This window comes from Lepidothrix coronata, unplaced genomic scaffold (assembly GCF_001604755.1).
Source record: "Lepidothrix coronata isolate B3197 unplaced genomic scaffold, Lepidothrix_coronata-1.0 Scaffold43, whole genome shotgun sequence".
NCBI classification, from domain to species: Eukaryota; Metazoa; Chordata; class Aves; order Passeriformes; family Pipridae; genus Lepidothrix; species Lepidothrix coronata.
The window spans coordinates 944,976-972,100 of record NW_016690223.1 but is presented as its reverse complement, the minus strand read 5'-3'; the positions used below and the strand labels follow the sequence as shown (position 1 = coordinate 972,100).

General features: G+C 41.1%; 1 protein-coding gene across 2 annotated transcripts in view; it reads right to left on the bottom strand.

The window, feature by feature from the left end:
* Positions 1-27,125, bottom strand: part of FBLN5 (fibulin 5) — a 53,295-nt gene that overhangs the window by 22,101 nt on the left and 4,069 nt on the right. Inside the window, exons 2-4 of one of the 2 annotated variants that reach the window (XM_017813807.1) lie at positions 26,107-26,158; positions 24,901-24,947; positions 24,705-24,794 (exon numbers count right to left, since the gene is read on the bottom strand). In XM_017813807.1, coding sequence (XP_017669296.1) covers positions 24,705-24,794; positions 24,901-24,937 — 127 coding nt within the window. In that variant the 5' untranslated portion in view covers positions 24,938-24,947; positions 26,107-26,158. Of the gene's footprint in view, positions 1-24,704; positions 24,948-26,106; positions 26,159-27,125 lie in introns of both variants that reach the window. The other variant, XM_017813806.1, reaches the window with a different exon arrangement.

Genomic DNA, 27,125 nt, shown 5'->3' with positions numbered 1-27,125 from the left:
TCTGCTGTTTCTGGCCTGCACCAGGCTTAAAAAGGAGATTTTAATTTTCCATGTTCCCTGCTTCCAGTAATATTAATAGATGAAGCAAAGTGAAAACAAAATGAGGGTCACAGTCTCACCGCATATGAGAGCAATCCTGTTTGAAAACTATAGATCCTCCACTCTTTTGTGGTGCATCTCTCTTGCAGGGTTACGATGTGTGTCTTTCACCTAAAGCAGTGGGTGGCTACAGGATCGGTTTTGTTCCTGAGTCATCTTCGCAGCAGTTGCATGAGCTCCACTCCAGAGAAGTAAGACATCGATCCTCTTTCCTTTGCTATATACCAAGCAGACTTATTTGCTTACTCCCAGTCTTGACCTTTCGTGGTGGTATTGGAAACATATTTCCATTTGAATGAAAAATTTTTTACAATGGAGGCTTCCTGTGGAGTTTCTGCTAGAAAACCTGAAATTGTCTATGCAGAACACCTGGACTCCCCACATCTTGCCCTGAATAATACCTCACTGACTTCATTAATGAAGTTTTATGCAATCAACAGATATTGCTTGGGCCTGATAGCACACACCCAGTTCTGTATTACAGGTCTCTGGATTTCTCTAAGATTGCCCCTTACCACAATGTGCCATTAAACTTTGACAGACCCAGCCAATACAATCAAATCAATTATTTTTGACAAGAAGCCTTCACAGTGGAAACAGGTGGTGTAATCCCAGCCTGTCTGCCACGGGTTATCTATGCTACATGGACTCACTAGGTGAGAGCAGATGTTTGCAGACTGGGAATAGCATCAGTGCAACAATTAGGTATCCTCTTGAAAAATATCAGAGCTGGGAGACAGAGGGTGCCTTGCCCAACTTATTTGCACAGTGCAGCATACAGTGAGAGCAGGTGTGGTTGATAAAACTAGACATTTGACAGGGAAAGGAAAAAAACTAAACCAACCCCAAATTGTTTCCACTGGGGAGAAAACTAGCCATACAAGTTCAAGAGATTGCCTATAATAGATGAGTGTAGAAACTGTATCAAAACACTCCGAGGGCATTTTCGTTAGGCTGGAAATTTGCAAGGGGAATTGCAAGTGGAACCTGACAGCTCATCAATAATGCGTCAACAATTTCTTATTCTGGTTGCACAGCTTATTTCTGTCCCATTCAAACATAAATCTTAGGTGTATTTATGCCCTGGGACTTCAAAGCCGATTTGTACCACCTCTGCTTTTGTGATGGGTCATACACAATACTGGAGCAAAACCCTGATGCTAATTGTACACTGTACTAGATTGCCAATGGTTTTGTAGGTTCAAAGCAGATATGACAAATTCAGAGAATAAAAAACTGCTGTAAGGCCTATTCAATACAAGCATGGCACATGTGGCTAAGAAGTCCCTGAGATGCATTTTTCTGAAGCCTGGAAGAGTGTGTCTGACCCAGCATAACTTGTGTCACAGTCTTCACAAAAAAAAAAAGAAAGAAATGGAAAGAAACACTGCAACGAGTTGTTGTCTGAGCCTCAGAGTAAAGTCCAATCTGCCATAGAGCAGAAGAGTTACTAAAGCGGAGCATGCTAGCACCTAGAAACTCTACTGCCCTCCATTCGAGATGTTAACAAATTGTGATATTTGATAATCTCAGCATTAGTGCCAGGAAAGTCTCAGATGCTGTCGCCCATCACTGGTGATCCAAGGATGGTTTTCATTATACTGAACCTGCTTTTAGTAACTTTCATCACCAAGATCCTTAGAAAACATTACCTGCATCCAAAGAGCAAGTCTACTTTACTAATAGCTACCATTTTTTGATACCTCTGGCTAGATCACTCAGTATGTGGCAACAAAGAAGAATTGCCATGAGGTGGACTAGGAAGGAAATACAAATTAGATCTACCCTCAATGAAAAGAGATTATAGTACCTAGTAGCTAGTACCAAGTACCTGCTGTGCAGGACAAGGAGCCGGCACAGCATCAATGACCACACTGTAACTCATGTGCTGAGAACTTACTCTGTGGGAGCTCGTCCTTGCTTTTCATCTTCCAACCCCCTGCTTCCTATTTGAAAAATAGGGATTGCAAAATCTCTGTCATACTCCAGCATCCCTCACTCTTTAGCACCTAAAACTTTTCAGGACAGGGCCTGCCCTCTTATATACAAAACCTGTTCACAGTGAGTCCATTTTTATTTGAAGCCTTCCAATCCTAACACAAGTCAAACTGGACTACAAAACCCTGCAATGTCCCACTTGATGATAAATATCAGTGCACCTGGATTTTAACAAGGAAATTGAAGATTAAGGAATTAAAGGACTATCCTGTGACCACTTAACAAAATAGAAGCAAGAGGAGGTCACAGGTGTTTCTGACTTGTAGTCCTTCATGTAGCCCAATACAACCTGCCCTTATTATATGAACACTTAAAGATGCAACTTTTTCAGAAATTTTGTGCAGACTCTACGTTGGCTAATGAAATCTAAAAGATCTAAAATCTAAAATCTAAAAGATTAACCATCATTCTGAAAGCATTATGTTCTCCTAGGTGATCTCAGAGGCATCAAAGGCTCTTTCAGCTAAATTCTATGGTACTCACAATGTTGCTTTTCTTCCCTAATGGTGCATGGAACCTCAAAGCTTCCAGTAGAAGAAACAGAGAGAGAACTATTGACATGGCCAGTGGCAAATGAAAAGTTATCTAGCTAGCACACCTCTTCTTATTCACAGGACTGGGAATGTTTCTGTGAAATTATAAATGAAAAAAAATTAGGATGTTAAAGATTGTCATACCTAATAATTTTGAACATATCCAAAATTTTCCAAGTGATTAGCAACTCTGGGTGACTCCTTTGAGAGAGCAGTTGTTCAGCACTTTAAAACCACACTAGAGAACTAAGGCTAGTGAGATGGATCACTGTTCAAAACTTCTCTCGCCGAAGAGTCCTTGGCCAACACTGGCCCCGGTTGTTTCGGCTCTTGATTATCCTCCTGTGTGCTATCAAATTAGTGGTCATCTATATTCTCTCACCCATCCTTCCAGTTGTTGTATTCACTTCTCTTATCCATCTTTTCATGTTGCTGTATTCACATTACTGCTCCCACAGCTAGTTCCAAAGGCAGAAGTTCAGGCAGAAGTCCAGACAAATTAAAATCTGACCTGAAGTGGGAATGATTCAGTTTGTTACTTCCCAGATGAATTCTGAGAGCAACCACATGGCCCTTCCAAACCACTTCTCCTAAGAAATACCAGCTAGAACGAACACAGAGCTTTATGGCTTGAAGCCATGAGTTTTAAAGGTCTTTGGTTTACTGGCAGAATGGGAGAATAGGTAGATGATATATCTGCACGTATTTTTCAGGAAACCCTTGCTGCAAGAGCCTAAGCTCCAAAATTGACCACATCCCTCTCTCCTATCTCAGTATGTCTGCCTTAAAAAATTATGGCTGTGCTGGTTTGGTCTAGAAGCCCTGAGGTGCGATGTTCTGCTTACTTGACCTTTTGACAAGAGGTGAGGTGGCTGGGGCTATGGGATTTTATTTGGGCATTGTGAGAGTGGAGAAAGTGTTTTTTCATATTTCTGGCTGACTGGCTGCCTTTTGTGGGATGTGATGTGCTGATGCTTTGTTTTTATTGGTACAGATTGTAATTTTAAGGATGGGAGGATGCCTGGCAACTGGATAGATAACGTTTACAATGTCAAAATAAATAAACGAACTAATTGAGTTTAGCATGCAAATTATTGGCTTTGTGTTTTATTATCTGTAAAAGCTAGCAGCAATATTAATGGATTCTTTAGAATTTAGCCACATCATAGAACAACAAATGGAATTTTTAATTCATTGCCCATAAATTAAAGAATTAAGAAATAATTTAAAAGCCATGCATACACACAAAAAAAATGGGACAGCTTATTGATACAGTCAGAAAGGAAACCTAGATGTCATACTGCAGCACAACACTGCAGTACAACTCACAACACATCTCACCAGGGAGGCTAATTCTTATCAGGAGATCTTTTATACTGACTCATGTCCATAATGAATGCAAGACTGAGACCACACTCATTTGTATCAATAATATTGCAAGAAATTACAGTATAAAACCAAAAACAATAGTCTAATCCATTGAATTAAGACCCAACATATTCAATACTCGTCAAACAAAAAAGGCTAAATCTAGGAGTTGAAAAATCTCAAGAGAGAATCATAAACATGGAATTCTGAGGATCTGGTTTTGGCCCAATGTTTTCTGTATTTCTGATAAAATGCAGAGGATCACAAGCTCATAGAGTTAAGAACTAAAATTTCAACAGAAGTTTTATATAAAAGTATTTTGCTAGGTATGGTGGGCACATTTGAAAATGCTTTTTGAGGCAGACAAATGCAAGGTCATATATAAAGAGTGAAAAAAGTTGGTCAAGAAAATAACTCTGGAGTTGTTACAGATAATCACTTGAACATGAACTTTTCCTGACATCATGTTGCTGAAAAGATAAGCATAAACATGAGAACACTGAGTAGACACAGGAAATTGTTCTTAGCACTGTATATTGCATTAGTACAATAATTACTGAAATAAATTTCTGGTGTCAACACTTCAAAAGATGATATTGCAAAGAGATCATAAAATCTCCAAAGAGTTGTTCCAAGCCACAAAAATTTGTCTTAGAGCAAGATAATGCTCCATTTAACAATCTATTAAAGAAAAGTTTCAAGATATATTTGCCTCTGATCTGTAAACATCTTCATGGAAACTTAAGTTTTTACCTGAAGATGGTCACTAAAGCTAAAGCAAAAAACAATGGGATGAAATTCAGTGTTTAGAAGACAAATTCAAAATAAAAATATGACACAAACTTTAGTAGTACTACTGATTAACCATCTGAAAAACATAATAAAGCACATGGTAGATGTTCCCTTACATTAGGGGCTTATACTTCAACAGTATTTATTCTTTGAAATATGCTGTATTAAAAAACTCTTTGAAACACTAGTTGCTGGGTAAGGTTATGTGGTCTGTGGTACAAAAAATACAGATTATGTGGTCGAAGTGGTGTCATAAAGTCTTTGTTGAATGATTAAACACCATTCAATGTTTAGTTATTTTTATCTATATCCATAACCATCACATTTGGGATTTCCTGCTTACCTTACATCTTTTTCCATTTCCTAGGCCATCAGTAGATCTACCTGGGCCAGTGAAAATACTGAAAATGAGGATAGGAATTTATAAAGTTGTTCCAAACCATTTCTCCATTGCAAAGATTTAAATGTACACGTATGTTGGGGTTTTTTTTGTACTTTTATTAATAAAATTGATGATTTGCACCTGCCACTCCAGGAGCAAGAGAGATTTGCCTTGTTCAGTCCATCCACTGGTGTTGGAAGTGGTGGGAGCCGTGACTGTGCTTACCCCTCCAGAGACATGGTCAGACTGCTGTGACCATTCCACTCCCTCCAGGACAGCTCCTTTCCCATCTGGATGGCAAGGTGATAATGGCACTAGTGGAGAGCTGTCCTCGAAGGATGTGGACTTGTCATCTCTGAGCTAGAACCACATTCTTGGAGACATCGACGACTAGAAGTGAAACTTTGCTTGGCCTCTGATATCAAGAGGAAAGCCAATGTGGACAGCAGATTTCCAAGACAATATGCTTTTGGCAATGTGTGCTGTTTCGCAGATGGACTGTTACATTTTGTTCTCTTTGGAACACATTTAGCATGCATGACTTCCTTTCTTAAGTAATGAATTCTGATAATCATGCCACAAATTTCTGTGGGTCACAGTAGTAGCTATGGCTGTGTTTCCTTCTTTTCATCAGCCATTGAAAAAAGTGGTATGTTTTTGCCATCAAGATTGTTTGAGAGCCATTAGCACCATGGGGTTCAGTGCAGTAAGGCTGAAGATTAATTTGACAGTGGTTGAGAGTGCAGGTCTTGCAGATTGTAAAAGGTTTGCCACGGAAAATCTTCTTCCCCCTTTTACAAGGAGGTGTGGGTGATTCTGGGGCCCTACTTCTATATTTTATTCTGTCTGTGCTTTAGTCCCACTGTTTTACTGCCACAACCCCAGGAGCTAACCCTGCTCCAGAGATGCAACGTTCTTGCAGAGAGGCTCAAAGCTGAGAGCTCGTTCCAGAATCTCTGTCTGGTCAAACACTGAAGCTCATTCAGTCATTTATAACCCCCAGGGCTCCATTTTAAAATAATACAAATATTGGATGTCTGTTTTTTATAGGAATAATTGCAGGCCAGGACTAAACATCCGAGCTCAGTAACATGGGTATCAGTTCCAAGATTACTTGGAACAGAGCACTTTCCCCAAACTTCTCCCCCACTCCTTATTTGGACACTGAGAAATAATTTCCTCAGTAGTAGATTTTTACTCAGTGAAATCACATGTTTTCTCAAAACTTTTTTTTTCCTCAAGATAATTACATTTGATAAGAAAAGGGAAGAAATAACAATGCCACATTCCTAAAGTGCAGACTGAAGCCAAATTCAAGCTGCTGCTGTGTGGGGTCAGTGTTTTTTCCAAGGATGACTGACCCTACTGAGCTTGGACACAATCCAAGATCAACTCCCTAAACACCTGTTTAATTGCATATTTCAATGTCTGAGGACTGGCTGTTGATTGTTGAATTAATTTTCTATCTGCATCCCATATGGATTAGGTTATTGGTATTTAGGTATTGCCTAAATAAGGATTAAAGTTTTTTTTCACATTGATGGTCACACTGGTAGTGGAGGCTAAATGGTGTGTGAGGCATGAATTTGTAATTCTGCTCCCTCTGCCTGGTATGAAAATTGCTCAACATGTGTCACAGGTTCTAGTTTTCCTGCCAGCTATCTGAGCCTTTCCCTAGCCAGCACACTTTTCACATTACTCAAAGATGATAAACAACAGCTAAACTGTGAAGGACTTTGCACTTTGGGCACTGTTCTAGTCCTGCTTTTCTGATTGATATTTACAGGACAGCCATGCAGATAAGTGCATAGCAAGGGGAGTAAAGGGGCAGCAGCCTCTCCCCTCTCTGCTCAGAACAGACCTGTGCATGGCTCATACACTTGGCATCACCTGCATGACCGCAGCTCCTCACCCCTACCAATTCCCAGAGCTCCCTGTTGGTACAAGATCACACCCGGCTCTGTGGACTATTCCTGTTATCCCACGAGAGCTTTTGCACAAATTCATAGTCTTCATGTTAATTCTGGGATCAGAAATGAGACAAAGTACTGATTTCAATTAAGGGATTTGCTTAAACATGGAAACTCCATGGACTGGAACATGACTCTATTCTCTGGATTCATGATTTCCTATTGCAGGTTCTGTACAACTTATGAAATCCATGGTCAGTGCATCTGATTTAGGAATCTCAGTTATTTCCCTGCTGCACTTATTCTATTCCAAGTAATTGTGGTACAGCAGAAAAAGAGTGACCCAAGTACCCTGCTGGAGTGGGGTAGGCACATGTTAGTATCCCACTGATGACAATGAACCTGATGAATTAGGAGGTACAAAGCAGCTTTTGCTCAACATGGTTTTATCTTCATCATCAGGAAACATATTTTGGAGCTGAATAAACAAAGTGTTATAGTGATCTCTCTAAATTATCTATTTTGTATGACCATACACTACATCGAGATCTGCTGAGAAGGTGGTGAGAGGAGCCAGTGAACTTTTATTGAGAATACTCCCAGCTGCTGGGAGGTTATCTAAGTGACACTTTCTATTGCAATGGAAACAAAAAATGTGCACTCAGAGCCAGGAATTGCACACTGAGAAATCGAAACATACTTCTAACAAAAGATCCTTACAATCATCCCTTTGCTGCATGATATGAAACAGTCTCATGAAAAAACCTCTTGAGAAGGCTTATAAAATTTTATAAAGAGGTATAGAACCATTAACACTGAAGAAGTGAATTTTCTATGGCTGAATTGTCTATTTTCCCTGCAATTCTATGGGTTAGTTAAAAATACCCTATAAGATGGAATATGTCAAAAATATAGGAGTTTAAAGCATTACTTATCAAGCATTTAAACATGTCTGTGAAATCCTATTGTCTTCCCCTCCAACAGATTCTTTCAAAGACTTTTCAGTTACGGTACATAACATGAGAGAACTAAAAGCAGAGAACTGCTATTCCCACTTTTACTCCCCAGGGAGCTTTGAGAAATCTCAAGCACAAATAGTCCAGCCAGCTGGTTTAGCCAATCGGTGGTCAGTTTACATTTCCTCTAATAAATGAACTTCTTGACCGTACATTTTAACTGAGTCATTAAGAGTTCCTTTTCCAAGTGTTTTGGCAGGCTAGGGAGGTCTGGTACTGTGAATAGACCGCAATAACTAGTAAAGAGGAACAGTCTGACTTTTATACGGCAGAAGAAATCGATCCAAATGGATCCAGAAGTTAAAGCCACAGTGAAAACAAAGGGATTCAAATATCCACCTGCAGGTTATAACAGAAACTTTTATTGGAAAGGCTGCTTCTTCCATTAAAATGCAGCCACTTTGGACATGTGACAGGACAAAATCTTAAACAATTGCTCAAGCATGTTGTGCAAACAACTGCGAGAGGAGTATTGAAGACCTGAAAATCCAAGAGAGATTCTAGATGTGCAATGTGTACATACCCATAGAGATAATTCAGTATGAATGCTCTAGTCACTCTCACAGGATAACTTGAAATCTTCAATATACATTAGAAAAGAGGACAAGGGTTTTCCATTATGGGAAACTGGAATAGTAATATGAGATTTGTCACTAACTAATATCTCTCAAAGCTTCAGCAATAATCACCAGCATCTCATTCGGGAAAGGACTGGTTTTAAATCTGCTTGGGTTGAGCATGCAAGGAGGCACCAGCTGGAGGTGGCGTGGCTGTAGATTGTCTCATGTCACTTGAAACTGCATGAATCAAACACACATGCAATGAGGACTATGGTACATTGACTTTCCCCAGGAATCTAATACCTTATTCCCTCAAACCCAGCCGTTAAAACCAGGGAAAAGAGCCTGACTGCACCAAGAGTGCTTGCAGAACATGTGTCTGGAAGCTGATATAGTGAAGTAGAAACAATAATCAGAAATGGAGGATTTCATTTTCAGTTTTTCAGTGGAGTGAAACTTCAGTTTCACAGAGTAAAAATTCAGTCAAGACCACTCATATCAACACTTCTGTTTTATGCCAGGATCAATACAGGGGAAGAAGATCTGCCCTTATCTCAACTGATTTATTGATTGACAGGTAGAGGCCAGGACTCCTGCAAATGTTACGTAACTTTTATTAGAAATTTTGTTTTGCTGTAGTTTCAGCCTTACATCTGCCTCACTCCTGTCTCAGAGTTTCACACCCATCCAGAACTTGTCATGGTTCTGCTCAAAACTGGCAGTTCTTGGGGCTAAACAAAACACAACTTTCTGCCTCTAAAAGCTTAGCACATGTGCCTTGAGGTCTTGCTATATCAGAATTTCACAGATGTTGAAATTTTCTGTCCTAATTTATGCATTAAAGGTAAATGAATGGGGTTTAACAGAGAGGAGAGAGAGAGAGGGAAAAAGTCCTTTGAGATGAAACACCTCTTTTTGCAGGGAGCCATGAATTGAGAGTAAGGAGAGCAGGAGAACTGCCAGTAGACATCCACATCACACACTAATTGGAACAAAGTAAACCTCCCATATCCACACAGTTTTCATTTATCCAGGAAGGTTTTCAACCCAGTTGGCTGGCAGCAATTTTTGGAACACTGTAAGAAAATGTGGCTCAAGCATTATAAAACAGTGAATGCCAAATCTGAGTTAAAGCCAGTTATTTGAGCAGGGGTTATAGGCATTTTCCAATGATCGCCACCACAGAAATAAATAAATAGATGGCTTGCTATGTATACACTCAAAGGGGAATGTTGCCCAACATTCATAGCTCTTTGCTATTAACAGTAATGAGGACACAGCTGTCTGAGCCTGGAAGCCAGTATTTGCAGAGATTTTTCTTCTGCACTGGCTTTCATACACTACCCATTCTTGCTTATAAAAGAGCCCAAAAGTTCCTAACATTTATACAAAAATTACCTTGGCTTTGCAGTGCTTTTGAGATTGTTTTAAAGCATGTTGACACATGGACAGATTTGAAACTCAGATGAAATATGAAAAACAATCTTCTCCCCTGATAAGCTCCCCAATGCCCTTAGTGCCAAGCATAACACTGCCTTTGTAGTCAATCATGACAGCTCCTAGAGCAGTCAGCAATGGTTGCTGCCACGGGCAGAGATCTGAAGGTCTCTCTTCCTAAGAAGGACTTCTAACTCGCTGCCTGCAGAACTTTGGGCTCTGATGTGAGCTTTGAGTCACGTACAACTGGTCAGCTCTACAGAGCCTCTAAAGCAAATATGAAACCACCCCACTCCATTCAAAGATCTTACAACACTTGAAAATCAGTGCTAAAACTTGTAATCTATGTGACAAAATTTCATTTTATGGAAGTCTTAGATATATGAAAGGCTAGAACAAGTATCAGACGCAGGCTAGTGCTCTTCAGGCACTGCAGTTTCAGAACCATTGCACAAGGCATGTTGAAGTTGACTTCTGGAAGTCATCTGGTCCCAGCCTCCACTCAAAGCAGGGACAATTCTCTCAGGCTGCTCAGGAGCTTTTCCAGTCGAGGTTTGAATTTCTCCAAAGATATGGCCTTTGGCCACAAACTTTATGAACCTCTGTCCAAGTGTTTTACCACCTTCACTGTGATAACATTTCTCCTTATAGCTAATAAGAATTTCCCACTTTACAATTTTTGCCCATTCCTGTCCACATGCACCTCTGTGATGAATCTTGGCTTCATCTTCTGTACACACCCACATTATACAGTTGAACTCAGCAAACAGTACAATTCCCTCATCAGCCTCATGTTTTTAAGACAGGGTAAGTCCACTTCTCTCAACTGCACCTTGTATGATGTGTGCTGCCACCCTCCAACCACCACAGTGGCCCTTTGCTGGATATCCTTCAAAATGCCCATGTTTTTTTATGCCAGGAAACTGGAATGACTGGGAGAACCGAGTGCTTGTGAAGACAAAAGAAATCAACAGCACTCTGAATTCTCCCCTGCAGATAGTTAAGAGAAAATACTTACAATGTGAATCTCTGCTTAATTTAGTAGAAACTGTTGAGCTGGGAGAACTATTTCACTGGATGCTGTACAAACACAGAACCAGGACTGCACTACTCACATATACAGACCTGTACACTTTTGTCCCCAGAGCTTCAAGGTAAGTCTGCCTTTCTTGTACCAAACTTCAGAAGTTGCTGACTAGTGCTAAAAGCTGAACACCGGGCTGATCCCATGACCAGTGTCACAGGCAGTCCCACCAGCTCTCACAGTATCCATGAAAGCTCAGAAAGACACATGTTCACATTCCCAAACCAAATGGTTCATTTCCAAGTAGCCTGGCCTAAAAAAAACCAATCAAAAACAAAACAAAACCAAATCATAAAAACCCCATGTTCTTTTTAGGTAATTAAAACCCCAAAAAGTAAATAAATAAACAGAAGAGACAATGTTCCCAACCAGCAGGAACATTTAATCTCTGTGGTTATTCCTGGAGCAAACTCCTGCTTTTACTCTCCAGAACGCACATCCCAGTGAATTTTCCATCATGTGGGCCTGCTGTAGTGGAAAGTTAATTTACATTTTTTCCTTTATCATAGTACTTTCCTTTATTAGTCCCTTATTGCCACAAGGTCTCTGGTCATACTCAGTCATGCAAGGGAGCAGGTCCACTTTAGAAGGCACAATCTCCAGCACAGAAGCATGCCTAGCAAATTCTTAGCATGATTAACATTCTACCATTTGTAGTCCTTCTAATCATCTCCAATCAGGTACTCCAGACAGTGCTTAATTCAGCATTTCATGTCTCTGCCCAGGTCAGGGAATGAATCATGGATGGATCATGTACTCCTGAAATGGTTTCATATACCAAGCTTCTAGATGTCAGCTTGAGATTTGGTGGAGCAGAGTGTGATGGTATTTTGCATTTTGGGATTATATACTTCACTTATCAGCTTCAGAATGAATGTGACCTCCTGGGCCATTAATGGATATACTGCAAATTGTCAGCTGCTGATTACCTTGAGAGGTATTCTCCAGCCTGTTGGAGGATACATCTATGCCATAGTTCTCTGGGCTCAAAGCCATATTTGGGGTTATTGCCTGGGGAACATGGAGATAAAATTTTCACTTTTTTTAATAAATTCATGGGCAGTGTTGGAAGTCTTATGTATAATGCTGAAAAATGTCTCATTCTCTTATACCATTTTCATCTATGACTACTTAGACCCCTTGAAAATGTCAATGAGAAAAAATTTTGTCCCAAAACACAATGTACTACCTGAAAAACATAATACAGGTTTTACAGAGCCGTATCTTTAAGTAGCACTGATTTAGTGGGGAAGAACATCTCCTTCCTAAAGCTGCCATGCTACAGTCTTGTGGGCATGAAATCAACCGACAGCTGTCAATGCACAGCTCTGGGCTATTCCATCACAAAGTCAGTTCTGCTTTCAATTAAAATAATTTCAATCTGCTTCTGAAATAAAGCTCCAGATGCAGTGCTTAGTGATTTGCTGGCAATGAGTGTTGTATATATTACTGCAGTATACCTTTAAAAAACATGAGTATGATCCAAGGCTGCTCCAGCCATGCAGGGTTTGGGATTCCCCACAGGGGTTGCAATGGCAGGAAATTAGCAGCATGCTATAGTTTTCGGATCACATCTCCTCTCCTTGGCCTGGTTCCTGCTCCAGGATTAAGGAGTGGCAGTCTGGCAAACGGACTCTGCACTGCTCCAAGATTCCTCCCTCAGAAAGGGGATGTCAGGCTACCCATTTAAGCTATCTCAGCTTTGCGTTGCTCAGCCATAGTGACAATAACTGTTATTTAATGGGTGGAGGTTTTTACCCATGCTATGAACTTTCCTCTGCAGTGTTAGATAAAGCAAACAGTTTTCTTCTGTGTCTCTGTGCACACTGGAAGCTGGAAATACATCAAAGGACTCAAAAGTACAGCAACCTACACCTGACAACATCTATTCCACCCCCAGCTTGTCTGAGACTCTTGCAAAAAATCGTACTGCTAGTACATTTTGTTCTATTCCTCTGCTACCTAGTGTATTCCTGTATAGCTTGATACACTGTGCTGTCATAAAGGGCTTTACTATGTTCAGTCTAAAAGTAATTTTCCTTCATTTCAGCAAATTATACCCTATTCAACAATAATCATTCTTTTGTACCACCCACCATATGAACTTCTGCTTCTCTGTCATTTACAGTTCCAATTGCTGACATTTTACCCTAAGCTTTATAATATACTTCACTCTTTTAATCAAAGTCAGCCTCAATAATGCTCCCAATTTACTGCTGCTCTATACTGAGATTTCCATAAACTGATCTACATTTATCTGGTAGTAAAGAACTTACACAATGTCAGTAGGTTGGATCCATCCTCAGTGGAACACTTACCAGTACTATTCCCACTCTGTTCTGGGAAGAGAAGTCTTAGTAACACTGCCAGAAACTCCCTTACGCTACACTGCTCTTGACATCACTGTCTTCTACTGATCATCCTCCACCAGCTGGCCACGTGTCAGATTATCTTTTCATCTATTGCTGGGTTCCAGTCCCTTGATTTCCTGACCGCAGCTGTAGCTTTCCTACACCTCTGTGTATTACTGTTCATAAAAACTTCCCATTTACTGTTACCTACAGATATGCTGGGGTTGTACCACAAAAGCAGTTAATGCCTTTGATCCAACCAGCAATTTACCGGCTCACAAGCTAATGCTTCATTTACTCAAGGGGCTGGATGGAAAACAAGAATTTTACTTTACAAGAAAAAAAATTAGAAAATAGAAACAAGCTCAAAATATTATAACAAAGAAGACATTAAAATTATTTTTGTGGAAAAAAAAAAAAAAGAAAACCCAAAACAAAAAAAAAAAAAAAAAAAAAGAAAACCCAAAACAAACAGCACAGTCTCAGACCAAGCAGTAGACTGTGGATTCTTTCAGGCCCTGCAAGTTTATGATGCACTCCTCTCCCCCTTCTCCTAGGGTCTCCCTGTTTAGCTGAAGCACTCCTTTTATTCTCAGTATCTGAATGCTTCATGAACACAAACAGATTTATTCTCACTGTAGTGGCATGTTATTGATGTAGAGCTGATCCACAGAAAAAACAAGAAATTTTTCCAGGACTTATGAGTTTGTATGTTCAAACTTGCAGATGCCCAAACGAGGACACCATTCACACCTTGACTTTCAGTACATAATGAAGTCCTCTGCCTGAAAACCCAGCTCCCTCAAGGGTTTCCAGTTGATTGCTGGGATACTGAGATTCCTTGGAGAAGTAGTCAATTCTGAAAACCATACAGAGCAAAGAGGTCTGAGGCTGTATTGTCATCCTGTGGCAAAGACTGCAGACCAAATAAATGGGCATTTACCCATGAAACTCCCACTGAGAATGTAGGTCAGTGTGTGCAAGGGACTTAACCAACCTATGGAGACCTGGGCCTTAATTTCAGCTGTCCTGACACCTATACTACTGCCTTGTCTACCTATACTACTGCCCTGTCATTAGGACCATCCTTCTCCTCACACTGCAGTGCAGCCTTATACCACAGGGCACTATGGTGGTATAACCAACTATGACTCATGGTTGAAAAGAACTAAAGGCAGAGAGGGTTTTGCTGGTGTTAAAACTGATGATGGACTTAGCAGATCTTGTTGCCCCCAACGGGCCTCATGTCCCAGCCAAGAGGCAGAATGCTGAAACGACTCCCTTGAAGTGGGCTGGTGATGTGTAACTCCCATTCATCTTCTGGTAGCTTTATTTTCTTTGAAAAATTCTCTCATTTCATTGAAGTAGGAAAATGAGAAGGCAGTTGATCAGCAGATGAAGGGGTCAGAGCATGTTAAACTTCACACAGCATCAGGCAGCTCTTCTATTTCTGCGTGGCAGCTCTGTCATGAGTCTGGTGTTTTAGGGACAAGACAAAGGAGCAGTGCCAGCACATTACCACTGCCTATAGAGTCTGGTAAAACATACGGTCCATTTGGCTGATTTATCCTGGCAAATGAGAGAATTCATATTTTCTATATATTTTGGCTTAACATCTTGATTGTGACATATAACCACGGCCAATTTCAGGCTGGAACCAAGCAAAAAGAAATAGACTGACCCAAAAAATATAAGGGAGAGGCCAAGAAAAACAGTGACTTTTAAGTCATTGAGAATACTGCCATCCCTAGGCACTGTGGGTGCTGCAAATATATGCAAAAATTAACATAGACCTGAGCAGAGTGGCTATGGAAAGCACTGAAAATAAATAAGCCTTCCAGGTAAGGAGAGACACTCTATCATGTACTGAATTCTGCACGTCATGCCACAGGGAGGTAGAGAAGGCATCAATCATGCAAACAAAGAGTCCCCAAGGGTCCCCCCAAGCAGAAAGCTGGACATGGACTGTCACTCACAGCCAAAACAGACACCTACAGGAAAATGAGAGAAGGACAAGCCACAGAACTGATGGATTGAAGAAGGGTACTCATAAAGCCTGTCAATTTTCCAGCACTGTTAAGTGACTTAATTTTGTTTTAAGCCCTGGAATTTTCTAGTTGGCGGGACTGTCTTGCATGACAGCTATTCCATAAAGGAAAGCTCACGAAATCTGCTCCAGAGCACACAGAGCTAATGAGTACATAGTGGCTTTAACTGATCTGGCACTGTTGAAATCCCTGGAAGTAAGACATAATAAAGGCAAGGCAGCAACAAAGCCCCATGTATCAAACCACTGTTAGCAGTGAGTCTAAGGAATCATTCAGAGATTACTGGCGGGGCTGAAAGCCCTGCCCTGGCCAGCACATGCTGGAGGATATGGCAGGCTGGGCACGATTACTGCTTCTCTGAATTGAGTCAGATAGAACCTGCCAACTAACTCTTGGTGACAGCTGAAGTCTATGTATTACCTGGCTCAGAGCCCAGTGACCAATAACCCCCAGTTCAGAGACCAAGCATAACAGAGGCCATTAAACCAGAGTATCAGTTAAACCTCTTTTCCTTGCATGCCCTTTCCCTCTGTAGTCTACAAAGCTCAAGGGAGATGGGATTCCTGGGTTCTTGCCACCTTGTATGATACCAAAGTATCATACAGTTCCAAGAAAGAGGGAAAACTGAAACACGTCATGAAATAGAGAGGTCACAGTCTAGAGAGATTTTAACCTTCCTGTGTCTGGACTGTAGTCTGCACATCTAACAAGACATGGGCACTGTCCCTTCTGTGCTTATGCCCCTTCTCTGCATGCAAACCCATTATGTTTTGTAACATGACCCATTCTCACTCAACTGTCCCCCTCCACATGGCACTGTGCTTCCCTTGTGGATCACAACTCAGTACAGAATAAACTAGAAAACTTTTAATCATCCCTAAACAGCAGATGCATACTTCCTCAGACAGAATCAGTTTAGCTCAACCTAAGGCTGAAAGCAAATTCAAACACTCCTAGTGGCCATAGTTTTTAGTCATAAGATGATGATCTGACCACCTCTCTATTCTGACCTCTCAATGCCAAGGAATCTCACAAAACCTAGGAAATCCTTATCATGGTGTCAGTTTTCTGGCAGGAGGAAAATATGGTACCAGACTCCCTGACCATAAGATACTTACGATCAGTGGCTTAGGTTCAAGACAGATTAACTTAAACCTAAAAAATTCACTGCAAAAACTTCTGTTCCAAGATCCTTCAAAATCTTCACCAAAGTCAGTGGGGACTGTAATCACAGGTCTAAGCATTTTGGTCTCCAGTTGACTACCCAGCTATTTACACAGAATGACTGTAGTTCATTCAAGTTCAGTTGTGGCTATACTGTAGTTATACTTGTTTTATTTTCGCTTCTCACATCATCACACATGCATACAGTCAGTCAGTGGTGCTTGAAAGGCACTGACATGCAGAATGATGGATTTGCACTTTCTGTTATACTTTGCCATCCTCAGAACCCTGCTATTTTTCATTCCAGTGCACAGAGATGCCCGTTTTCTTAATAACACACCAGCCTTCTTGGCTTGCATATTGTATTTGTTGGTTCAATTTTACTAATTTCTTTGTTACTAGTAGAAGCTTCACAAGTAAATGAAGTATTTACCTGTGCTTTAACCACTAGACTGTGTTCCTCCCACACTGCACTTCGGGGAAGAATGAAAGCAGGAACAAGCCAAGCCACAGAAGGCTCAGTTTACTCTGCTACAGACTGATACATACAGCAACTTTTTCTATCAAGCCAACTCCTACACCACAAATGGATTAACTTCAGTGAAAAACAGCATTTCTGCCCTCATTCTCTGTGGTTAAGTGGGAGAGGATACCTTTACTGATGGTCAAATTTCTGTAATGACTATACTGATGAACCCTACTGTAGCAGCTAGATGAATCTTGCCTTTCCTCAGCCCCAGCCCATCCTCTGTACTGATGCAATGATTTCCCTGAGGGACGAAGGTGCTCTGAGTGTTTCCAGACGTACCTTTTTACCCATGATTATTTTATAGTTAATTTGTGATTACCTTTATGAAGATTGCTGGGACTGTGAATAGATCAGGCCATCAGATCAGAAGCACTGAGGCTGGATCTAGAAAAACTATGTTTGCCTGGAGCTGTGCAATTCAGTGGGACAGGGCTATGTTAAGTATGTCTGTATTCCAGGATTTTAATGATCCTTCTTCCATTAGTCCCCTGGAGTATGGTCTTCTGCCTTAATGTACATAGTTTGTATTTCCCACATGTTTATTTTACCTAGCTTGTCTAGTTTCATTACATTAGATAATAAAGGTTCAACCATCATGAATTGTGCTAAAACATGAAATGAGTAGGTGATGATTGAAAAGCTCCAGGATAAAATAGCTGCTGAAAGCTTTTGTAGCATGGATATTCCAGAAGTAAATGGAGATACTGGTAAAAGTCTTGGACTTCCCCTCTCCTCTGATCTATGCAGAAACATAGACAAAAATGGCCATGGATTTCCAACCAGTTTAGTGAACTGGGGAAGTAACTAAGTTCCACGTATCTCACCTTGAGCTTCATTATTGTAGGATTATTAAACTGGACTTTTTCTCCTGTTTACATATCTTTACATGACACTTGTCAGGAAGTTACCTCAGCACCTATCGTCTCCATGTGAAATCATCCTTGGTACAATCCTGAAAAAGAATTATTATTTCAGTTTAGCCCCAAAATACCCACCACGAAATCACAGAATCATTTGGGTTGTGAAGGACCTCTGAAATCATTGAGTCCAACCTTTGTCTGACCACCACCTTGTCACCTAGACTATGGCACTAAGTACCAGGTGTTTCTTAAATGCTTCCAGTGATGGTGACTCCAGAAATGAACACCTCCAGGGATGGCAGGCTTATCTATGGCAAAGTCAGGAACTGAATATAAAGTCCTCCAACCCCAAGCCTTAGCCACCAACTATAACTTCTTCTTGAGAAGCTTCACAGGCAACTTTTCTGTTGGTATGACTGCACGAGGTCTGCATTTATATTTCCTTATACAAAAGCCATCAGGAAAAACACAGTATGAGTAAAGGCTACACATCATGGCCCTTAATTTAATCAGAAGTTGTCAACAATTAAATATCTTTTCAGAAGTCTGAGCTCAATCTCTTGCAGAACCTGTTCTCATGCAATCGTTCCCACTTTTCTGGTTAATTTGGACATGACGGCAGTTCTTCCATAACAGGGATCATGCACAGCCTTCAGAAACTGGCCCTCTGGAACAGCGAAAGAGATTGTCTCACAGACCAAGAGGAAAAGGAAAGACACAAAGCTGAACAAAATAGGGTTCAAAAAGGCAATGGCAAGAGTGAATTACATTTGTTTTTCCTTTACACAACCCCTTCCAGGGTATAATCTCCTTGCTGCATTTCCCTCCTTTTCTTGCTCTGTTTCTATATGCCCAGAGAGGTCACTAGAAAAGTCACTATGAGGAGGCAGCCTGGCTTGGTGGCTAAGGCATTGGATGAGGAACTCTGGGCTTTATCCCCAGCATAGCCATGAGCCTGCTGCAGGACCTGGGCACTTTCTTTCAGTTCTCTGTCTCTTCATTTCCCTCCCCTCTCCCCCACACATGCACATCTGGTTCCTTCATTTTGCTTGGAAACTCATCTAGGTATAGGCTGTTCCTAATGAGGTTGCGCACAAGGCAGGGCGGTTCAATTGCAGGCTTGGATGTGGCTTTTAGGTATGCTTGTAATATAAACGATAATGATCTAAAACCCATCTGTGCAGAAGTAACGTTTTGAAGGAAGGAGTTTCACTCCACGAATGTAGGACTGGGGACCCATAGGTGGGTTTGAGAAATGAGGAAAGATGAAGCAAGGAATACTGCACAGATGGGCATGAAGAACAATTCTCTCTTATGCTAGGAGACAGCATCTTTACATTTTTCCATTCCCCTCTTAATTTAGCTTTTGTTTTAAAAATAACAATTAGGCTTTTTTTTTTTAATTTATTTTTTTTTATTACCTCCTCTGCCCTCCTCCCTTCTCTGTCTCTAGGTCATACTCATCTTGCCTTATACTTTTCCTAACATCTACTTCTGTCTTTGCAGTTTGCTTTCTCTGATCCCTCTGTTTAACCCTCTTTAGAAGCCTCTCCACCCCCATCATCTCCTCATATTGTGAGTTTGCATTAATCAGAGAGAAAGCAAAAATAAGAGCCCACCCACTACAGTTCTTTCCACAATGCCCAGAAGGATCTGTGTTTGAGGCATATTTTGAAGATCATTGTAAATCAGGAAACAGCAAGGTGGAGTGAAGGGAAACTGGAAAGAGCTCTCAGTTTACAAATGTATAATGCAAGAACATGGGCCCTCGCTCCAGTAAACTGGAGCCAACAGTTACTAGACCAAGTTCCTTGAGCAAAAAGTCATTATTATGACTAAACCATTCTGTATTTATAGAGAAGTAGTGTTAGAATACAAACAGTTCAAGCAGCACTCTTGCACTCAATGTTCTTTGCTTTTTCCTGCATGTGGTCTTTTATTCCAGCATTAATTGTGATTATAAATCATTCCCAACCTGCTTTGGAATGAGTTTACACAGACTTCATGCTGTTGAAAACACAGAACACTTATACATACAAAATATAAAGCACTCATCAACTCCAGGGGTAAAAATACCATGTATCAGGAATCAAACCACAGAAGATTTAAGAAGTAAATATCACTAAAGCATTTCTCTATCTGCTGCCACAAATGCCTACAGCTACTTCTGCAGCACACAGAGAACACTGGAGTGGGCAAAGTCACTGACAGGTGTCTTTGAGAGGCATCTGGGCCAGAAAAGGATGAGATCTAATGAAAGAGTTTTGGTAAAACTGAGTGGTGACCAGGATAGGGAAGGATCATGGACACCTAACCCCTGCCTATGACCATCCAAGCCAGAAAAGATGAGGCCAAAAAAAGCTTGAAAGGGAGAATAATGGATTATATTTCTTTTTTTTCTGAGTTGAAACATATCATCCCCACAAGGAGAACGTTATGTGAACAACCAGGAGCGCACATTCCCCTGAGAGCCATGGAATGTGAGGCCTTGGCAGGCAGGCCAGGTGCCAGACTGGGACAAAGCAATCCTGTCGCAGCTTCCCTACATTTTGTGGGGAGGTAGAAAAAAAAAAAAAGGCACTTGTTAAATCTCACACAGCTTTCAGATCAAATTTTTGTCCTGTTTCACTTTGGAAGTCTCTTGAACAAGCTCAGTGCTGCAAATCTCCTCATCTCCCAGAGAAGTTTCCTGTGTTTAATAAGCTGTTTTTACTGAAGTTTAAAGGGAAAGTAAAGATTTCTGTTGGCCTAGCAATAGAAAATGTGGCCCAGACCTGTAATCCCATATCTGACCAGACAGAAATGTGTACTCTGTTAAAAACTGGAGATTGCTCAGAAACATTGGCATGAGAATAACTCTGGTTCCCCTGCAGTCAATAGAAGGAAGTCTAATAGTCTCTAATGGAAATACCTACGACTAATTTTGTTTGGAAAGAAGGTGCTGGAAGGTGGTGCCTGAACACAACACAACAAACCTGTAAGCTACATAGTGGATCAGATACTAGGCAAAATAACTTAGAGTTCTCTCTTTTCAACCATTCCCCCACAAAATTAGCCCTTGAAGTGCTTTGTGTCCTAAGAGCATGCCGAATGCTGACAAGCAGGTAAGCACAGAGCAACTGAAATACCATTAACATAAGCAATGCTTGTAATGAGTTTATAATAGAACGGAGCCATGATTCCCTTGATTCAGACTTTCTTGAATGACCCAGGTAAAATTCTGGTTGCTCCTGAGGACCCTGTCAAGGTTCCCTGGTGTCTTGTCTCCAAGGTCTTCAAGCATGAAACTGCTCATGACCCCGTTAACTGCACCAGGAGTCCTGGAAACAGAGGATAAGGCCTTTCTATCACGATCACCAGAGTGAGACATGGACTTGAATCAATTTTTTGGTGACCACACTTTCCATCCCAAGGCACACAGATAAAAAAGGCACACAGATACAAAAATAAATACTGCATCAAGACAGTGAATGTCTCCAGAGAATTTCACTAAATGAAGAATGAAATCTAACCCCAGAAGAGACCCCTGGCAGGTCTTGTTTTCTTTGTTTTGTTTTTCTTCCTTCAACACATACATGATACATCATCTGCTGAAATTTAAAACTGATGTAGACTTTCAAACTCTTCTCCCAGCTTGCTGTGGTACTCAAATGGCAGCCTGTCCTTTCCCATCCATTCTTGTTAATGTTTCTCATCACCAAGCTTTTCTCACAATTAAATTCCAAATATTTGAAAGTTAAAGGGACAGAAGTGAACAGCCCTGACTGAAGAAAGTAATTAGTCCTCACATTTCTGCCAGCATGGCTAGGAACATGTGTGCCCTTTTCAGGCTGGGATGCTCACTGAAAAATTTCCTAAATCCACCTGTCTTGATTAGTATAGTTTGCATGGAGAAGGCCAGACACAGTATAATTCAGAGGTTTTATTTCCACTTTCATTTCAGCACTTCTTTTCCACTACCAGCCCCATTTTCTGATTGATCTACAGCAAAGTGAGCAAAACACTTTGAAAACACTCCTGGAAATCCACAAATCAGTGGATAAAATAAGTGAGGTTGATCAATTTGCTAAGATGAAAAGGACTAGAGACAATTTTCAAAGGACCAGATGGTAAAAATGCTTATTTTTACAGCAAAGTCTTCAGTTATCCCAGGATTTAAAAATTCCTCATTAAAAAAACAGGAAAAAATACATTCATTGTTTGTTTGTTTGTTTTTGGTTTTATTTTTTAGTTTTTCAGTCAGTATTACTATGAATGCTGGTTAGAAAATATGGTTTTCCCACCTGGGAACATAATGAGGACAGTGATTCAAATAGAGAAAAACGTGTCCCAAAGCAGCTGAATTTACATCTAGATTCTCTAAGCTCCTGTGAAGCTCTTGTGGTCTCCTCATTAAGGAAACAAAGAAAGTATAGAATCTGCAACCAAGTCCTGCCAGAAAATTCAGACAATAGGGCAGAATAAGCCCAAAAGACAAGTCAGTTTTAGCTTTTGTGTTTTTCTGCAGCAGTTCTGAATTAAATGCAGTTCCTTAGTCTAAAGACAGGAAAAATCCTTTATTGAAAGCTCATAACTTCTGTATTTTGGGCTTTTTTCTTGTCAAAGACAGGCTCACATCAAGAGATGAATCAAGATTTCCTCAGGCTTCGCCTAACCCTTCAAATGGAGAGCCATCTTCTCTCTCACGGACAGACTGCAAGAATGATCAACTTCCAGTTGACCCTGAAATTGTGCAAGACCTGCTGCTCAAGATGGATCCCTACAGATCTATGGGGCCTGATGGGATTCATCCAAGAATTCTCAAAGAGCTGGCTGATGTCATCACAAACCCTCTCTCAAATTCAGAGAGGTCCCAGCTGACTGGAAGCTGGCAAATGTTGTCCTGATTTTCAAGAAGGGCAAGAAGGTTGGACCCTGGAAACTACAGGCCTGTCAGTCTCACTTCAGTGCCTGGTAAAGTTATGGAGAAGATTATTACGGGAGGCATTGAAAAACACCTGAAAGACAATACTGTCATTGGTTACAGCCAGCAGGGCTTCATGAGGGGAAAGTCCTGCTTATCAAAACTGATTTCCTTCTGTGACAAGGTAATCTACCTAGTTGATCAGGGGAAGCCAGCTGATGTAATCTTTTTGGATTTCAGTAAACCTTTTGATATGTATCTCACAGTATCCTTCTGGACAAAATGTCTGGCCCACAGCTGAATAACCACACCATGTGGTTGGTGAGCAATTGGCTCATGGATCAAGCACAGAGGGTAACAGTGAATGGGGGAACATCAGACTGGCGATCTGTCACTAGTGGGGTTCCACAGGGCTCCATCTTGGGCCCTGCACTCTTCATCTTCATAAATGACTTGGATGCAGGACTGGAAGGGACACTCAGCGAGTTTGCAGATGACTCAAAACTTGGAGAACCTGTTGACTCCCTCGAAGGCAGGGAGGCCCTGGAGAGAGACCTCGACAAATTACAGGACTTGGCAATCACTAAATATTTGAAATTCAACAAGGGGAACTGCCAGATTCTGCACGTGGAATTGGGCAACCCTGGGTGTCTGTACAGACTGGGGAATGAGATGCTGGAAAGCAGTGCCACGGAAAGGGACCTGGGAGTCCTGGTTGATGGCAAGTTGAATATGAGTCAGCAGTGCCCTGGCAGCCAGGAGGGCCAACTGTGTCCGGGGGGGCATCAGGCAAAGCATCACCAGCCAGTCAAGGGAGGGGATTGTCCCACTCTGCTCTGCACTGGTGTGGCCTCACCTTGAATATTGGGGCAGTTTTGGGTGCCACAATATAAGAAAGACATTAAGCTATTGGAAAGTGTCCAAAGGAGGGCAACGAAGATGGTGAAGGGCCTTGAGGGGAAGCCATATGAGGAGTGGCTGAGGGCACTTGGTCTGTTCAGCCTGCAGGAGACTGAGGTGAGACCTCATTGCAGTTACAACTTCCTTGTGAGGGGAAGAGGACGAGCAGACACTGATCTCTTCTCTGTGGTGACCGGTGAGGTGACAGGACTGAGGGAATGGTCTGAAGTTGTGTCAGGGGAGATTTAGGTTGGATATTAGAAAGAGGTTCTTTGCATAGAGGGTGGTTGAGCACTGGAACAGGCTTCCCAGGGAAGTGGTGACAGCACCAAGGCTGACAAAGCTCCAGAAGCATTTGGATGATACTCTCAGGCACATGGTGTGACTCTTGGGGATGGTCCTGTGCAGGGCTAAGGGTTGGACTCAATGATCCTTGTGGGTCCTTTCCAACTCAGCATATTCTGTGATGCCTTTGATGCACTGACAAATCACCTGCCACTGGATGGTTGTTTATATCATAAAAACATTACTTCTCTCATGAAAGTGGCTTTCCTGATTAAATAATGGGACTAAACAATATTTTAACTTACATTGAATGATGACCATATGAAACATCCAGCTCACATCCTTTAAAAAAAATTTAGCTGTACTTCAAAATACTGGGCTTGACTGCTGCAATAACTAAAGGATAACTGCAGGACAATGCTTCTGCAATGTCAGACAAGCTTTAATATAAATGAAAATATGGAATAAAGATTTCTACTGCTTACCAGCACATTGATTGTTTTCATCCAACTGGAAGCCAAATCGACAAATCAGAGGTCTTGTAACGGTGGGGTAGTTAGGAACAGGGCCTGGTGCTGGGGGCGGTGGATAAATATTTGAATAAGGATTCAGATATGGTGATCGATACACTGGGTTTGTTCGGGGTACGCATAAATAGCCACCGTTCTGGTTGACACACACCATATCTCCTCTGCAGGCCTCGGGAATAGTCCGACATTCATCAACATCTGGAATTAAATTGCAAAAGTTAAAAGAGTGATTGCTCTTTAATGGAACCTATTAAAAAAAAAAAAATAACATATTTTTCTCAAAACCTTGTGAAAAAAAAAATTTATATTCTCTATCAAAAAAGCTAATCCCTCCTTGTGGAGTCTCACTTTGAAGTTACATTATACTAAAACAGGAAACATCCCATATATTCAATATATCCTGTGATCTACTGATTTTACTTCACTATTAGAGGATAGAGGAAGAGGAGAAAGCCTGCTTTGCTATTCCATAGACGTTTGGTTTAAATATTGATTTACATGTGGCTGCAGCATGCTACTGCTTGTTCCTGCTAGAGGGTCTGTCCAAACCACAACATGCAGATCAGGATTTCAAACACTGGTGGTTTGGTTTGCCCAGCTGTGAAACTTGGATCTTGATTTGGAACTTTAAAGCTCCTTCCCACAGAAAAAGTTAGGGATGTTCAGATCTGGGGATGCAGTTCAGGCCTCTTTCTTGCTTTGACTGAGATTGTTGCTGAATCAAATTTAGAAAGATACAACTGGTTTAGCCAAACTGAGCATCCACCTGGTTCTCTGGGCACAGAAGCAATAGGTTATGACAGGGCAAGCAGTCTGCTGTGGGATTTCCCCTTTGTGTTTGAGTGACTTTAGTGCATGTAGAAGAAGCTGCCCTAGAGACTGAATGCCATTGATAAAAAGATGCTATTGGACAATGTGAGGGTTTGGTTTCCCTATGCTGCCTCAACTCAGTTTAATTGGAATGTCAATGCTAAGCAGTGGAAGACTTTATCCAAGCTTGCAGGTGGAAACTGCCAACAAAGACAGTAAGTCCTGAGTTTGAAAGAGAAAGAGAAGGAGGGTGAACAATCCTTGTCCTTTGGTAACTAGACTGAGCTCCTATCAAAATGCATCATTGCTATTTGAGTAGCACTGACAGCCTGTTAGTATCTCAACAATGTCAAAGGTCAGTATATACTTGTGCTATGTAAAGACACTCAGATATTTATATATACACATATTTTTATATATACATCTATACAAACACACAGAGCAAGAACTTTTTAACAAAACATACTAAGAGCACCACAATTTTAACTCAATAAATTCAGGACTTCTGAACCCAGACTTAAATGTATTGATTTAATTAAAGTCCTACCTATGCATTGCCCAGAGGCACGGTCCAGGTCAAACCCATTAGTGCATTGTTGCTAAAATGAGAGAAAGAAGGACACTCAATGACTGTGAAATGAGAGGGTTGCAGAGTCAAATGCTCATCTGGATTATTATGATTAGTACAACTGTTCAGCACTATACAGTACATCAAAAGTCACTTCCCCAAAGGACAGTCAGCAAGGCATGAACCTGAGGCCTCAGCACGTGTGCCAGCCTCTTAGCTCAGGAGGGGGTTCCCTCAGGTGATGACAGTGTCAGGCTGTTCCTCTTCCCAGGGGTCCCCAATGTGCAAGGTGTTATGGGCTCCATACCATTTGTTAACATAGAAGTTACAGTCTTCTAGTTTGGGCTCTTGTTTCTGCCAGAACAGGGGGTTTCAGCTAAAAGGTACTTGCTACCTCTCTAACAGGCTCTAAAACTCCCCAGACAGCCCATTCAGCACACAGCACATTAGCCATTGACTGATCTGGAACCACAGTTAAAACATAACAAGCTTAATAAAAATAAGTCTTTTCCTTTACACCAAACCTTGTAATTTTTAGAGTATAAATCTTTAGACGACACATGTTCCAGGTATGCAAGGTTACTGAAGGCCTTGTTCCTTTCTATTCTGTGGTGCTGGTCTTTATCAGGGCTGCAGCCTTGAGCCTTCAGCATCTCCTCTGTGACCCTCAGCATTTCTAAATCAATGAGAGTCCTGGTGATGATTGTCTCAAACCCCATTAAAATTATTCCCTGCTCTCCCTAAATTTTGAAGGGGCCTCCAGCTATTTAGCAAGAGGCCAAGCACTGGATCCTGCCAGTAAATAGGTTGCACTAAGGAATGTAAGCAAGAGATATCCAAAAAACAGGAACCACTGAAGTAACCAGAGGGCAGAGGGATGGAGTGTGTTCAAGATTATTTTGTTTCTTAATGATAAAGACACTTAGTTTTGGACTTTATGGAAGAAATCAGTGGAAGAGTAAAGTACCCAGTTCATGAAAGGAAAAGTAGTAAGTTCC